The sequence below is a fragment of the Triturus cristatus genome, chromosome 7 (assembly GCF_964204655.1).
Source record: "Triturus cristatus chromosome 7, aTriCri1.1, whole genome shotgun sequence".
NCBI lineage: Eukaryota > Metazoa > Chordata > Amphibia > Caudata > Salamandridae > Triturus > Triturus cristatus.
Genome location: NC_140590.1, coordinates 1,450,612,344 through 1,450,628,734, shown reverse-complemented (window position 1 = coordinate 1,450,628,734; position 16,391 = coordinate 1,450,612,344). Strand labels below are relative to the sequence as shown.

The window sequence follows — 16,391 nt, the reverse complement described above, 5'->3', positions numbered from 1 at the left end:
CTTTCGCACAAGGTAGGTGAACTTCAAGTGTAGGACAGTGCTTATCAGGTAGTACATCACTGTAAGTCACTGAAAGCACACATACCAATTCTCCATAACCCTCACTGACTTTAAGAGTGCTGTAATAGAGCTAATGGGACTAAAAACTATCATTTACTCCAGTTTTTAGGAAAAACTCTTCAGATTATCTGGTTGGCTGGGCAGCTTAGACCCAATGTAGTAAAACGAAAAGCTGTGAAGGCGGAACCAGTGGACATTTCAAGTGCTGCTCTCAAGATTTGGTACCAGCGTGCCCAAAAACTCAGAATGAACAGTCTTGGGTGCTTGTGTCGGCTTTTCAGCTATCACATTTTCTAAAAGGCTGTTTCCTGTATGTTCTCATTTCTGGATTTCATCTTTGCTATTTATTTTACTGTTCATCTTGTAAAGTGATATCATTCCAAATTTTATTTTAACGAGAAAACAACAGGAAATAAGCAATTTTATAAGAAACGTATTAATTTTGACCTCTACCCAATATCTCTATTCTTATTTCTGCTGACCATCTCTTTACAAGCACTAAAGTGACAGAGCAACTGCTGTCACGTCAGTAATTATTATACATGCCCAGATCTAAGCTTTTGAAATAATTCGGGTAATTCTGACAGTGCCATCCAACATTTGCCTCAAAAGCTTCCAATAACAAATGCAGCATCAATTCTTGACAACCTGGAATTGAGGAGAGAAGCAGCCACTTCCTACTCTCTGCAAACTAGACCGACTCCTGTGCCAATAGTCCTTAGGGCTCAGTGTTCGGTGCTCTGTCTTTCCATCCGGTAAACAAATTGGTGACTTTCTTGAAGAAATGTCGCTTGAATCAGCCTGGTGCTCAGATGCTCTCATAAGGGAGACAAGAGTCGTATATTGGGGAAACTGTCTCCAAAAGTATCTTCATTAAAAAAGTCTGAGTCCAGAATGCCACAATCCATGTGCCATGGGGTAGCCAGGAGAAGGCTGCGTGGGAGAGCCAGGGTCGATCAAAGGGGCTTCTTCAGGAAAAATGGGGTAGAGGGGCAAAATATAAAAAAGAGGCTAAAAAAAACTATTTCTCCTTGTAGTCAAACAATTTCCAAACTTAGCATATGGTTGGTTTTTGCCATCGTGGTGGCAAGGGTCAGGCACAATATCTATTACATAAGTTGGAGGGATTCATGAGGCAGTCACAGCCCTGCAGCTTGATCAACAGTTTGAAACCAGTCAGTGCTCCCACAAGTCCATTAGAAATTTTCAAGGAGCTCAATGATACGCTTCTGTTCGCTCTCGCGGAACTCCTGGCTCTTTCCGTCACCGATGTTCTCTGCATAGTCTGAAGAGAAGCAAGGAGAAACGAACAAAAACATCAGACAAGCATGTAACATCTAAGGAGAAGGAACTGGGTGGGGAAGTAAATAAAGACAGTTACTTTACAAGACATTCAGGAGAAACAAGTAACATTAGGGCAGGGTGCCCATTATGACTTCAACAAGCATTGGCATAGCCAATGGGTCTCGCCTTTGGAACCTTATAAGTGTTTAGCTAGAGCTATTGGCTTTGCCAATGTTATAAGCTACGTTATAGAACATAAACAGCTAAATATCTCTTATTCTGTGGCACTTTCCACATAATGATAAATGTTGCCACATAATCCATCATTTTCTGCATAAACTGCACATTTGTACACATAAAAAAACCATCTGTGGTGTGCATCACTCCCCACAGCTGCAGGAACTGTGAGTGCAGCATCGGGAGGAGGACGAGAGAGGAACTGAGGTGGGGAGATGGCGCTCGGCCTCTCCACTGCCTCCTGAGGAGTACAGACGAGTGCTGAGCCCAAGTAAAGACTTCCAGAGGGAGCTGCAAAAAGGTGAAGAGACCCTGAGCAGCCCTGAAATGTGGTGGGCTGGACCCGGTGTGAAAGACCCGGAAGACAGCAACAACAGTGCCTGCTACTGGGATGGGAAGAACAAGAGTGAGGGAGCGTGGCGCGGCCCCATACCCATGTTGCGCTGTCTGCTCATTTTCAAGCACTGCACTCATGCTTGTGGCACGCCGCTGCGCACTCCCGCAAGGTGGATGCCGCCACGAGTGTAGTGCTTGAAAATGAGCAGAGCGACGGCTAAAGGCCCTCCTATGCAACGCATGCGCGCTGCGTAGGCGAGACCTAAAAGGCAGGATAAGTGCCATATTTTCAGGATAGCTACGTTCAAAATTTACATACAGGGAATTTAAATGGAAACCATCCACATACGAGGAGGCATCCTGAAAATAAGTATGGACTCGGCCCTGCTGGAAACACAACGGACAGCCTTGGGCTAGGAAGATTGAATGCCTCTACTTCCCCTGGCTACTCAATCATATACATAAAGCCCTGGAAGCCAAGATGTAGGAGTTCCCTACAAATTCATCTGGAATTTCACCAATGTCTAACAACTCTCTTATGCTAAAGAATTCAGTGACATTTAAAAGTAGTTTTATTTACAGATGGTACCAAGAAGCTCTGCAGTACCCCAGTTTTAAGTGGTATATGATCACAAACTATCCAGTTATAGGTTCTGGATGAAATGAGTGGAACCACACACGTCTGCATCGAAGGGCTCTGTCCCTAGAGAGACCGCATGATCTTCTGCATAGCACTGCACCGTGGAACCAAGAGGCGTGGGTCAGTACAGATTGTGTAAAAAAATAGCTCTTCATTACTAAACAATCTAAAAAGTAACAGAAGGCACATAAGCAGCACCAGACCTACACGGTATGCCAATTTCCATGCCTCGCCTTCAGGTATAGGCTCAATGCAGTATGTGGCTCTAGCCTTAATTTACAACACTATTCCACTGTCTATGTGATAATGTAACTACAATTTACAACGTAACTACTATTTGTTTCCACCAGTTTTGCTCAGTGGTTGCCCCATGCATACATAACCCATTCTATCAAAGCATATTCTCTTGGTCTTCGAACTGCCCAGAAACTGGATACTAGGGACTTTCATCTGAAAAACAAAATCCAACCATTTAATAATTTTCAGAGGGCTTCTCTCGCACCGTGTGCATAGAGTAACACGGAATCTAATACAATCAGGAAAATTGGCTCACAACCCCAGGTGTGTAGTTAAAAAGCAGTAGTAACTGGGTTGCAGTTGGCCTTCAGACCCCTGCCACTGCACCTGCTGCAGCACTAATTGGGGCTACACCCCTGGGTGCATCCAATTTTGGAGTGTTTATAATCTTCCAAGAGAATCAATCAATCAGGATTTGTTATGCTCCGCAAATCACCCGTGAGGGTCTCGAGGCCATGGGATTGCTAGCTGCTTTGTGATGATCTGTTCATTCAAACAGCTAGGTATTGAGTCCTCTCCTGAATTGTTGGAGCGTTGGGGCGGTCCTGCGGTGCAGAGGAAGGTTGTTTTAAGTTTTGGCCACCAGGTGTGAGAAGGAGCGTCATTTGCTGTTGCCTCGGCAGATTTAGCGGTGTGTCTGAGGAAGAGGGAGGCAGATCATAGGTGTCTGGTCGGTTGGTGGAAGATCATGCATTTGTTGATGAACACTGGTCCCTCATTGTGCAGGGCTTTGTAGGTGTGGGTTAACATGTTGAACTGGCATCTCTTCTTGATCGGGTGCCAGTGTGCCCGTTTGAGGTGTTGTGGTATGTGGGTTCGTTTGGGGATGTCGGGGATGAGTCTGGCAGCTGATTTCTGAATCGTCTGTAGTCTTCAGGAGGCGTGCAGTGATTCCTACGTACAGCTTGTTTTCGTAGTCCAGCCTACTAGTGACAAGAGCCTGCGTGACAGTCCTTCTGGTGTTGACTGGGAGTCACCTGAAGATCTTTCAAAGCATTCGTAGGGTTTGGAAGCAGGTGGATGAGATTGCGTTTACCTGTTTATTCATGGATAGCATTGCTGTCCAAGATGATGCAGAGGTTGAGGGCGTGATCTGTAAGGCAGGGGAAGGGCAGAGTTCAGCAGGTCACCATGCATCATTCCATGGTGAGGTCTTGTTGCCAAAGATGAGTACTTCCGTCTTGTATGTGTTGAGCTTGACACAGTTGGCCAGGAGGGTCATGTACGTGTTGAAGACGGTGGGGCTGAGGGATGATCCTTGGGGGACGCCGCAGGCCAGGGGGGTCATGTATGTGTTGAATAGGGTGGGGCTGAGGGATGATCCTTTGGGGTCGCCGCAGATAATCTTCTTGGGTTACGAGATTAACGACGGAGACAGATTCTCTAGGTTATTCCAGTGAGGTATGAGGTGATACATTTGAGGGCGTCTCCCTAGATTCCGATGTGGTGGAGTCTGCTGATCAAGATGTGATGTGAGACTGTGTCAAAGGAGACTGACGGGTCCAGGAGGGTGAGAGCTGCCATTTTGCTGCGGTCCAGGAGGGCTCCAATGTCATCAGTGGTTGCAGTCAGGGCTGTCTCAGTGCTGTGGTTGGCCCGGAATCTGGATTGAGAGGGGTCGGAGGTTATTTTGTTCCAGGTGTTCAGTGAGTTGCTGGTTGATTGCCTTCTTGAGGACCTTTGCTGGAAAGGGGAGCAGGGAGATGTGCTGCTAGTTCTTTGGTTCTCCTGGGTCGGCAGAAGGTTTCTTTGGGAAAAGCCACTGTTTAAACGATGCACTGTTTCAGTAGCCTTTCTACAATCTCTGTAGCCAGTCTTTGTAAATGATGTGGCCTCCTGAAGTGGACTCAGTACTGCAGATTAGCCATACCTGGTGCTGGGCACAGAGAGTGGAAAAATAACATGATATTTCTACTAGTGAAACTGCTTCCTGTGCACTACTAAAATCTACTTTGCTGTTGTAGGCTACTACCTTGTTGTCCAGGATGGCTCACTTGCACTCACTTTCCACTACACACTGATCCTTCGTTTGGCTGTGACGAATACATTTACGCCACTAGAAAGTGCATCAGTGCCACTGCCCACACTACACTATTTTTTTTAAAATATTTTTTTTTAACAGCGAAGCATGCTTTTACTAACACCTTATGATTATCACACCCGAGGCATACGTTTGTATAGTGGCCTATAAGAAAAATTGATCTTTCATCGTGATATCACTCAAGAATGCACTGAAGTGCGCTAAGCCAAGAATTATCGAGGTTGCATCTTCCATTTGTGTAGTACGGACTCCATTGCAGAACACTGGCCCCTCATGGTCTCCTATTACCACAGATCCGGTCTAGCAGCGCTATGCGGTCACGTCACATCCTGTTACATAGTTGCAGAACAACAGTGCCCTTCCACATAGACAACCCCTGTCACTGCGGCTCCCGCTTGCGAGAGCTCTGTGGTACCAGCCGGATTGTGTTAGCACCGTTCCTGCAAGTGGCAGCTCGGCGCCTCCAGTCACCTCGTGTTATTACAGCTCCTCTAGAACAGTTTATAAATATTAAAGGAATCTCTCCCGGAGGCTTTGGGCAAAGAGTTCTCTTTGCTTTGCAGAGAGAGTCTGGCAGGGAGAGAGGGAAGGCACACCAGCCGGCGTCACTCTGTCCCCAGCCTTTTCCGAGTCTCTTATAATAAAAGCTTTGATGCGCCTCAGAAGCCAGTACCTGTGTTCCACACATAAATATTAAAGGCGATCCTTGACAGCAACTCCGAAGTCGGCAGCGGAATGCAAACGCTTCTGTTTATGTAAAGAGGGAGGAAGGCGGGAAAGCGAGGCTGTCCTGTAACTGCGTCTCGGGCCGGCGGGCGGTCTGTGGGGGTCTTGTTCACCGGGGGCGTTCGATTCCACGTGGACGACCATCGCGACAGCAGAGTATGTTCTCGTCAGAAGGGAGCAGGCAGCTACAGACACTGTAGGCGACGCCCACCCTTGTCCTCAAAAACAAAGAATAAAGCTGGCTGGCAAGGGTGGTTGAGCTGGAGAGCTACGGGTGCGCTGTTGGCTGCCTCCTGCACCCTGCACTGTTTCTTAAGGTTGTTCAAAACATCTAGATGTCCCCCCACCAAAATGTCCTTAACATTTTGATAAATTTAGCGTTAAGGTTCAGCTGTCACTTTCCCTTGATTTTAATCGTCAAACGACATTCTGGTAAAAAAAAAAAACATGAAATCACAAGATTCCAGCAGGAGACTCGTTCGAGCAAAATGTCGCTTGGTTAGTCTTGTTCTGCACAAATTAGTCTTCCACGCAGAGACGGACTAGGAACCAAAACCGGCCCTGGCAAAGTGCTCGGCCGGGGGGGGGGGGTTGGGGGTGCCTCCGAGCTCTTTGCTAGGGGCCCGTTTTCGGCCGATTTTGTTACAGGGCCGATTTTGCAGCTATGCTGCAAAAACGGCCCTGTAACAAAAACGGCCCCCAGGGGCCAAAACAGGCCCCCACCCGTGCGGTGCACCGGGGGATTGCCCGGTGCCCGCTACGGCCAGTCCGGCCCTGCTTCCACGAGCGCAGAGTACACAAAATTGTGTAATGTAAAATTCTGAGAAATGTTGCATACCTTGAAACTCGTACATTTCGCCGGTGTAATCTAAATTTCGCACAGGCCTGCGTCCTTTACTTAGTCAATAAAGCGTGTTTGGAGGTGGTGCAAAGACCTTAAAAGAGCTCACAGCTTCTCAATGCACAGGTTTGCCGTGCCATTCTCAGACTTTGCCTGCCTTGTGGAATGGGACTCTCTGTGCTCATGAGGATGTGCGGAGTTGCATCAGTTTAGTCCAGAAGGGGACAGGTGTGGGAGGTATCATCGGGTGGATGACTAGCTCAACTCCACAGTGGCATAAAGTCACCAGAGTAGGGAGGGACCCTGAGGGAGAGTGTGCTAGACTACACAGAATGCAAAAAGAACAATTGATGGACAGAATGCAGAATAATGTCATATATTCACCCCAGTACAGAGATCTGGGCCTAAATACATCGTTTTTTTGCACCCCATGCCATTCCAGTTTAAACCCAGCCATATGCAAATCACTCTTGACCCTGCTCCCCATGGGAACAGTCCAGCCCGAACTGTCAGGCCAGGTCCTCCCTGGACTGGAAACAAGCATCCTGGGACCGGTTTCGGTGTTTTACCCCTCACCAGCCAGGCTAACTTCACTCCAGTGGCATGGAAAGCACAGGACCCTCGTCTGGGCATACCCATCCCACTCGGGGAGACAAATGCAAAAAAAATAATTGAGGGAGAGAATGCAGAACAATGTCATACATTCACCCCAGTACAGAGATCTGGGCCTAAATCCAGCGTTTTTTGCGCCCCATGCCATTCCAGTTTGAAATGACAGAATGACAAAACAGGGGCCCTACTGATCACCACCATTTTACATACTAAGCACCCAGGGAAATGTTTCTTTGCCATTTTCAAAAGTTACAATATTAGTTTGCTATTTTTGTTCCAGCTCCCGAAATATATAATACAAACTTTCCGTTATTTCTTCATGCCATGGGAAAGGAATGAGTCAAAACCGCCCCACCTGTAGCAGAGATAGTATTCGTAATGCAAGGTAGGATCTACACAATACAGAATCTTTAATTTGTTTGCATCAACTGGAAATCAAGATAAATACAAAGCACCCGTATGCTCAGCATCTTCAACACTATTCTACGAAGCCCCACTGCTTAAGAGCTCCGCACTTAGAAGACGCGAAAAATGCGTAGCTCATTAAATAAAAAATTAGGCAAAAAGGTGAAGAAGGCACCATTTAATTAGCAAGTCGTACAACCTCCAAGGAGATTAGAATTCTGCGAAAGAGAGATCTTGAGGGATTACACGAGGGCGCCGATGTACGGATTTAGCGGGATTTAGGTTTATTAGTATGGTGATGGCCCCGGCACACTAGCAGGATGGATTCCGGAAACAGACTGATTAGTAAAAACCTAAACCTCGACGTTTAGCTGCTGAATTGTACTGGGAAAATGCTGGGGAAGTAATTGAAGCTTTCATCGGGTGCTCTCTCTGCGGATCTCTGTACAACACGTCCAGAGTACGTCCAGGAGGCAGGATTACTAGTAGGGGGAGGGAAATCTTTTTTTCTGAAATGAAACGTTTCGAGATCCATCCTTTGTCGTTTTAGTCTGCCCGCATAACAATTTGTTTCTCGAAAACTTGCAAAATCCGCTCTGTAGGCAGACCGAAGGAATGGGTGGATTCAGACCTGAACTCAGAAAACCACCTTTGATTGGACTACCCACACCCTTCTGGGCTGCTGATTATGTCCAGAACTATTCTAACAGGCCGCGGCCCTTGAAAGTGGCCACACATGATGCAGTGATCAGCTGATCATGTTCTAGTGTTCCTAATGAATGTATTCCACCAGCCACTCCTAGAGGGCTGGTTTCCACACTCACCCCACACCCATCCATCACTGGTGTCACAGGACATGTGACTCTGCCAATAAAAGGGTCTGGGTGCACGTGCCCGGGGCCAGTCCTCATACCATACCAGTGTGTCTTGTGTGATTACTTTATGTGCATGGGGGAGCCTTTGCATTGGCGATGAGTGGGTCAGCCCAGTTTGTAGGCAGGCAGCTGCAATGCAGGTTGGAGAGCGGAAAGTATAGACCTTGTCTGGGGCACCCCTGCCAATAAGAGGCCTGAGGTGAGCAAAGGAGTTGAAGCCCACCTGTGCATATTCTTGCTCCAGCTGCTGATGGTGAGCCTTGGTGACGCACAGGAGCCTCTCCCCAGAAACAAGGAGGGATCCTGTCTGCAAGGCTGTTGCGGACAAGGTGGACTGCCCGTTCAGTCACAGGGTGTAAGGTGAGCCTCAGTGATGGCAGGGTGAGGCCGTGAGCAAGGCGAGAGGGAACAGTGACAAAAGGAATGGTGCCGATATGAATACGCAGCCCAGAAGCCTTAAAGTAAGCAAGGGCCGGCGCATGTACGGACAGCGAGTTGCTCAAGTACCCTCAAGTGCCCCTCCCCCCCTGCTGCCACCAGGGCTAGTGAGAGGAGATGGAGCAAAGCCTTCTCACCAATGCACAATTTGATTGGAGTCCTGTACCGGCAGCCCTGCAAGTCATATCACCGAGGGTAGAGGACAGAGAAAGGTGCAGCGGGAGATGAATGCCCCCCTGTTTACCTGAGGAAGTAAAGAGTGTCTCCTGCAACGGCCAAGTTGAGCACGTGTATATTTCCAGGGAAGTGTGGCACGGCTGCCATCCCAGTGCCGTTTCCCCACAACTGAATGGCCTGCGTGGGCAAAAACCCTGCATTCACCATTAGGCAAACAATGCTCCAGTAATAACAGCTTCTGCTGCCCTTAGGACCACAGGAGTGAGAGCAGTGACTACCAGCCGCTGTTCTCTCCGCAGGAGAAAGGTGCTGGGTTGAACGTGGCTTCCAGCACTGTGGAAGGCCCCCGCGAGGATGAGAAACTGCCGTTTGTAAAGAGGAGGACTCCGGCAGGGGCCTAGCTGGATGGGGTCATGGCCTTCAGGCCGAGACTGAGGAGCGGTGACAGCGCCACTTAGTGGTCGAAAGAGGTACGCGGCAGCCAGTAAAAAAAATAGTAATGGTGCACTGAGAAAGAGCCTGCTGCACAGGAAAGACGGGTGCGGACCACAGTCGTCGTAGGAATGTGCCTCTGCATAAAGTGAAGGGGCAGCCCAGCTGAGACTATGTCTCCAGGCCATGTTTGTAGGGAGGGCGAGCCCTAACCCCACAGTAAATAACCTGCATGGACCTCAGTGGACAGAGCTGCAGGGGCATACAAAAATGATGCAGTGACACCTAGTGGCCATGGGTGATCACTGCAGTAGTAAAGTATCCCTGTGGAAGAGTGAGACCGCAGTGTTTAGAGGGCTACCTGGCACAGGGCTGAAGCTGGTGGCAGCACTAAGGAGCAGGACATTTGAAGGAATGCAGAATTATGTGCCACTATTGAAAAGGACACCAAGAAGCTTGAGGCTGCACTAGCCAGGAACAAGAAGCACCCCAGGGGTGCAGGTGGTGGCCATGGGCAGTGAAGAGATGGAGCATTGATCCAAAGGACCACAGCACTGTCAAGCCAAGAGGACTGCCAGGCAGTTTGAAAAAAGGAGGACTGTGAATCCCCGCAAGCATATCCACACACTGGGTGCCCCGGGAGAAGGCAGGAAGAGTGTTGCCAGAGCAAAGAAACCCCAGACAAGCGAAAGCCTTCAGGAGAAAAAGGTAGGCGATAACTACCCTCTGCGGTTGTATACCGCCACCGCGTTCCGAAGGAGAGCGCCGACTGCTCCCCCAGTGGCGAGAGGACACAACCACAAGAGGAGGAATTGGGTGCGCAAGGCACCAGCAGACGGCGCAGCTGAAGTGAAGGACAGAGGGCGCAAAGTCAGAAGCACGCCGAAGACCCCATCAGAGAAACTGACTGCATGGGCAGGAGCCCCTGGGTTTAGAGCCCTGCTTGGAAGAGGGCTCATATTGTCACAGGGGTGGCAGACCCAGCGAAGCCTGCCTGAGTGAAGGCAAAAGAGTGCCACGACGGCATAGCCTGGAGGTGCAAGGGGTGCATCATCCAGTGAAAAGGAGACCTGTAAGAGGTCGACGGAAAGACCTGTGAGAGGTCAAAGAAGAGACCTGTGAGAGGTCAAAGAAGAGACTTGTGAGACTTCGAAGAAGAGACTTGTGAGACTTCGAAGAAGAGACCTGTGAGAGATCGAAGAAGAGACTAGCGAGAGGTCGAAGAGACCTGTGAGAGGTCGAAGAGACCTGTGAGAGGTCGAAGAAGAGATCTGTGAGAGGTCAAAGAAAAGACCTGTGAGAGGTCGAAGAAAAGACTTGTGGGAGGTCGAAGAAAAGATCTATGAGATGTCGCAGAAAAGACCTGTGAGAGGTCGAAGAAAAGACATGTGAGAGGTCAAAGAAGAGACCTGTGAAAGGTTGAAAAAGATGAGGCCTATGAGTTGCCCAAGAAGAAGACCTTGAGAGGTCGTGAAAAGAAGGTCACAATGACAAGTCTGGTTAATGGATAAGGAGAAGGCTCAATCCTAGGGGTAAGGACATGGGCATGGAGACCCATGTGAAGTGCACGTCACATGAAGAGGCCTGGTCAAAAGAAAGAAGAGTATGACAAGGTGGCGTCAGACTGCATCGTTTAGAGGGTGAAGATGAAAGGGAAAAAGTGTGGCACGAGGCTACAGTACTACAAGTCCAAAGAAAGAATTAGAGAAGGGTGTGTAGTAGACATCTGGCACCCTGACAAGTACAGAATATTACTGTGAGTGGTGTTGTAATCAAGTGCATCCCCAAGAACATCTCAAGTGCCTTGGACATCTAGAGTCAAGCACTGTACCTATGTAACACCCAGAGGTCAGTGTGGCATCTTTGGCACCATGAGAGGTTGGCCGCCCAGAAATCCTCAACTACACCAAGTGAACCTGAAGCCTGCGGAAGAGAACAAGGGGACCATTTGTATAATCCACCTTTGGGGTTGCATGTGAGACTGGGTTGTGGTCCTATTTGGATGTTCTGAGTGACCTCTGTCGTGGGGCCTAAAAGAGGATCCTAGCAATCCACACTGGCCTGTGGCAATCCAGGGGCAAGGGCCTCAGGGATTACCTGAGACAGAGGAATCCCGACACGAGAGATGTGTCTGCAGCAGCTCACCAGCAGGTACCAGGAAGCACGAAGGTCTGAGTCGGAGTCTGGCTACCCCAAAGACTATCCAACTGATGCTGCTGTACCAGAGTCAGGCTGGTAGGAGTAGCACGACCAGAAAACAATTATCTTGTGAGGTGGAGAGAGTGACTTGAAGGTGGGACTCGTAGTGATTTCTCCACGGGCCTATAATATGGCATTGGAGCAACACGGCGAAGTCCACACTGTCCCGTGAAAGCCCAGTGAAGAGGAACCCAAGGGACTCGGGTAAGAGGGGAATCCTGGTGAGAGAAGGAAGTTTGAGGTTGCTCCACCATTGGGCAGCTGGAAGCACTGCAGCATCTGAGGAAGACTCGTCAACAGTAACCAGGATGTCATCAGTCTTTGGAGGATTGCTGTCCATGGAGCCGGGGCGTCATTGAAAATGTATCAGCCACAGACTTCACTACTGCTCCACATGCACCCTCACAGCAAGCATTTTATATAGACTTCTTCACAGTGAGTCCAGGTGTGACAGGACACACAGTGCCCAGGTGAACTGTGACAATTCAAACTGGTGAGAGTGAAATCCAGAGTTGATCTACACTGCCATTCGTGCCTAGGCAAGTTTGGTTAAAACAGCGTAGGCATGCCGTGATGCCTGGTGCTCCCAGCTGCAACTGTCCACATATCCTGTCCTGCCAGCAAATTGAATGGACTCAGTAGAGTTGTTGTTGTGTTATTTTTTTCTCTCCCACAGGTTGGACTTGTTGTCCCATTTTTAGGTCGAGCCTGGGTAGCTCATGCTCTGCGAGGCATGCTGTATTAGAGTATGACCTTGAAGCTCTGCCCACTTTCTGCTCATATTTTTTATTGGCTTGTGTCATTGTCATTAGTAAATGCTGGCTTCTGATTCGGTAATCGACTTGCTAGCCCCTCCTTAGTATCGCCTGGTCTACATTTGTAACCTCCCATATGGACTGGCCCGTTTACTCCTCTGGGTACACCGTCTGTGTTCTTTATTCTGTGAGCACTATTTTCTTTAGTGAGTTTTGTCTTGGTTTCAGCACGAAGTGCTCTCCTTACATTCAGCGCGCCATGCGCGCTTTCGTTATCCAAGCAGCCGGGACAATGGCGGCCGTTTTTCTGCAACGCCATAGGTCTCGCGTTTAGGAGAGTTTGAGCTATTGCCATTGTAAATGACAATAGCTTAAACTCTTGAAAATGTGAGACCTATTGCTTTACACATATTTTTGGGGGGGATTGTTTCCAAGTGCCCCATGCCGCACTTGCACGTAATAGAGTCCACACCCCTTTCTTTAGACGAGCCACGTCTATTTGCAATTCAATAGGTCTTGCATTTGCGAGAATTTAAGCTATTGGCATTTACAGTGCGAGTAGCTCAAAGTGTCGTAAATGCTAGACTTACTGCATTGCAAATGCTTGTTTATAAACGTTGGGAGGGATGTAGTGACCAGCTGGTCACGTTCTAGTGTTCCTAATAAATGTGTTTCCACCAGCCACTCCTAGAGGGCTGGCTTCCACACTCACCCTACACCCATCCAACACAGGTGTCACAGGACATTTGACTCTGCCAATAAAAGGAGCCAGGTGCACGTGATTGGGCCAGTTCCAGATATCATACCAGTGTGTCTTGTATGATTACTTTAGGTGCATGGGGACGTAGGACCCAACCCTTTACACACAGGACCCTGTTCTGACTGGTTGGAAGGGTGGTCAATGTGGCCACTATGCATAACCTTGGACTAAACTGCCTGCAAATCGTGCTGGTTTATGCCACTGATGTTCCTGGACGGCTATGGAACCTGTTGTTCACGTTTCTCTCTCCAATCAGTGTAAGGCAGAATCCACCCCCCCCCCCCCACCAAAAGGTGGATTCACCACGAAGTACAGAAGATAAATATGGTACACATTCAACACTGCTACAGTGGCTCCTACATCATTAAATACTAGAAGTCAACATGACTGTAGAGACATCAAGGAGCAGGGTGTAGGACAGTTGAAGATGGTGGAGTCAATCAATCAACTGCAGCTAATTAACTACAATTCCAGGGGGTGCTTGAAGTGTTACATGCCTCTAATAAATGTACTTTCTGATAAATAGTGAGGTGCAGGTGTTTAGCCAGTCAGGAATGCTGAGATGCCTGTCGGATTTCACCAGGAATATTTACATACACACTGACAAAAACGCACACACACTCTCTCTCCTACTCGGTTTTTAAAGTCCTCAAAAATGTTGGTTATTACAAATTATTGTGTTTTCTCTCTTAGTAACCTACCAATCCGCATTCCTCTCCCTTTCCACTACCCCTTAGGCCCCTCTCATGGACCTTGCCTGTGCAATGTATTTTAACATTATATGCCAGCCTGATTGTAGGAAAACCTGAAGGCAACACCCTCCCAATCTTACTGACCATGCTACGCCTCCATCTGAAAGGCACTGAAAGAGCATAGTTAATACTCCTACTTCAAAAGCTTCATTTTTTCTTAGTGGAAGAACTGCAGAGTGAGATTACATCCTGTTCAGGACAGCAGAACCACTTCTTAAGAGGCTCTCATGAGATGAAACTGTTGCTGCAAACTCCCCACAGTATGACTGGCTGGTATATCAGTCATACAGCACTTACATTGCAAACAGTCTAAAGATTCTTAACAAATAATTAAAAGTCACAAAATGAGCAAGATGGCAGTTCACACACAGTGTACAATCTCCCCCTCTGATTTAAAACTTGGCAAGAAGAATGCATCTCAGAGACCAAGATGATCATGCTGTAGAATACTTTTAGTTTAATGCGAAAGGCGCTAACGCACTGAGCGCAGGCCTGAGAGATCCCTGCAGGGAGACTGAACAGTACTGAGAGGCTTTGCTCGACCCCCGCTTTCTTTCAGTTGTAAAAGAGAAAAAAATGATGGACAGTATGCGGAACAAATCAAACATTCACTCCTAGCCAACAAATCTGGTTTAAATCCATTGTTATTTTGCTTAACAAGCCACCCCAGTTTAGACTCAGCCATATGCAAATAAGTCTTGACCCTGCTCATCGTGGAAACAGTCCAGCCTGAACTTCCAAGCCAGGTCCTCCCTGGACAAGAAACAAGCCTTCCAGGACCGGTTTCGAGGTATCACCCCATATCAGCCAAGCTAGCTTGAACCCAGTGGCACAGTGATCCCAGGAGCCACTGCTGGGCATACCCGGCACATTACATCCATCATTTGTGTGTCTTTTACTTTCTTGTCCTAAGTGCGCCGGGTATGCCCAGACGTGTGTCCTGGGCCTACTGTGCCACTGGATTCAAGCTAGCCTCGCTGATGAGGGGTGATACTACAGCACAGGGGACTCCATCTCACAGGGACTGCTTTTAATAATGGAGCACACTCAGGGTAGCCATCAGTCCCACAGCCCCTGCCGTCTCCCTGCATGGTGTGGGAGCGGGCATTGTTTCCAGCCAGAGGGAGCAGCTGTTTTCTGCTTGCTTCCTCTGGGCGGGAGCAATATGTGTTCTGTTTCCCTGCCAGCAGGAGTGCAGGCTGGGAAACAAAACAAAAGTCTGCTCCCAGTCAATGGGAGGATGTTTAAATCTCCAGTCGTGTGGGAGCACACTTGCATGTTTGCTCCCGTTTGGACAGGCAACCTACTGTTTCCTGGGGTGGGCCCCTGGCAAACAGTAACTGAGCATGCCCTGGGAGATGGGGACCCTGGGGGCTTTAAATGCTCAATAAGGAAGGGGGGGGCTCACAGACTCCTCATTTTAAAACATATGTGTAGCCCCAGGAGATGGGGTCCCAGGGGTCTTCTAAAGCTCAAGGGGGGACGTCAGCAGCAGCCCTCCCTTTTAATTAGCTTTACGGGCTCTGGGGATCTGGTCCCAGGGGGGCTTTTTAGGCTCGAGGTGGGGGCCACGCCCTTTCCATTATAATTTTGACATCAGGGGGATGGAGTCCCCTGGGCCTTTTTAGGCTTTGGGAGGGGAAAGCAGCATAGTCCCCCTCCCTTTATAATGCATTCTGGCCCCGGGGATGGGATCTCCAGGTCCTTAAAAGGATTCGGAATGGAGGCTGTGCGCCCCCCTCCTGACATTTCCAGCATCTGACCTGGGATGGGGTCACTGGGGCATCAGCAAAGCTCAGGGAGGAGGGCCACGCATCCCCTTCCCAACCTACATTATGTGTTGTTCTATAAGGAATTAGCAACACAAAAAAGGCATTTCCTATTGAAACACAATCTTAACTATAACTATCCAATGGTGACTGCCACTGGGAGATATTATATATTATATCGAGGAGACATCGTAGGAAACCAGTAAGGGACACTGTGATGTGCAATAAGTGGAGGAAAAGAAAACAACATTTTAGGTGTACGTAAATTGACTTTTGCTAGAAAGAGTGTATTGTATAGTGACTGGCATCAAGGACTGGGCTTGTGCACAATATGCACATCCGCATCATAGACCAACTGAAGCACAACGTTCTTAGAAAGGGCTGGGAAGATGAGATGAACTTCCGCAGCAGTCAATGCATGCACACTAACCACGATTCCATCGGATGCAGGGAGAGCCTGGAACGAAATCCAGAAAACCTAATGCTTCCAAGCAAGTGAGAGACAATAGGAAGCTTGGACCTCAGCAGTCAACGTAAGTGGTTAACCGGCTAAACAAACTGAAGTCTCGCGGACTCATAACTAACAATACCTGCAAGATTTACCTGAGGGGACTGCATTGTATTGTATTGCAGTCTTACCCCTTTCTAAACCAAAAACAGCAATGTTAACATCAGTGGTGTGGAGGTCAACCCCCATCATTGAAGAGGTCGCCATCTTTTAATAAGAGCATCACCCCAAACCCAGAGATAATTTT

The 16,391-nt window shown here is 48.4% G+C and overlaps 1 protein-coding gene across 1 annotated transcript in view; it reads right to left on the bottom strand.

Moving 5' to 3' along the window:
* Nucleotides 1-424: 424 nt before the first annotated feature.
* CTNNBL1 (catenin beta like 1) overlaps nucleotides 425-16,391 on the bottom strand; it is a 460,868-nt gene continuing 444,901 nt past the window's right edge. Inside the window, exon 16 of the mRNA XM_085619195.1 lies at nucleotides 425-1,345. Within this exon, the coding sequence (XP_085475321.1) occupies nucleotides 1,257-1,345 (89 nt within the window). The 3' untranslated portion in view covers nucleotides 425-1,256. The remainder of the gene's footprint in view (nucleotides 1,346-16,391) is intronic.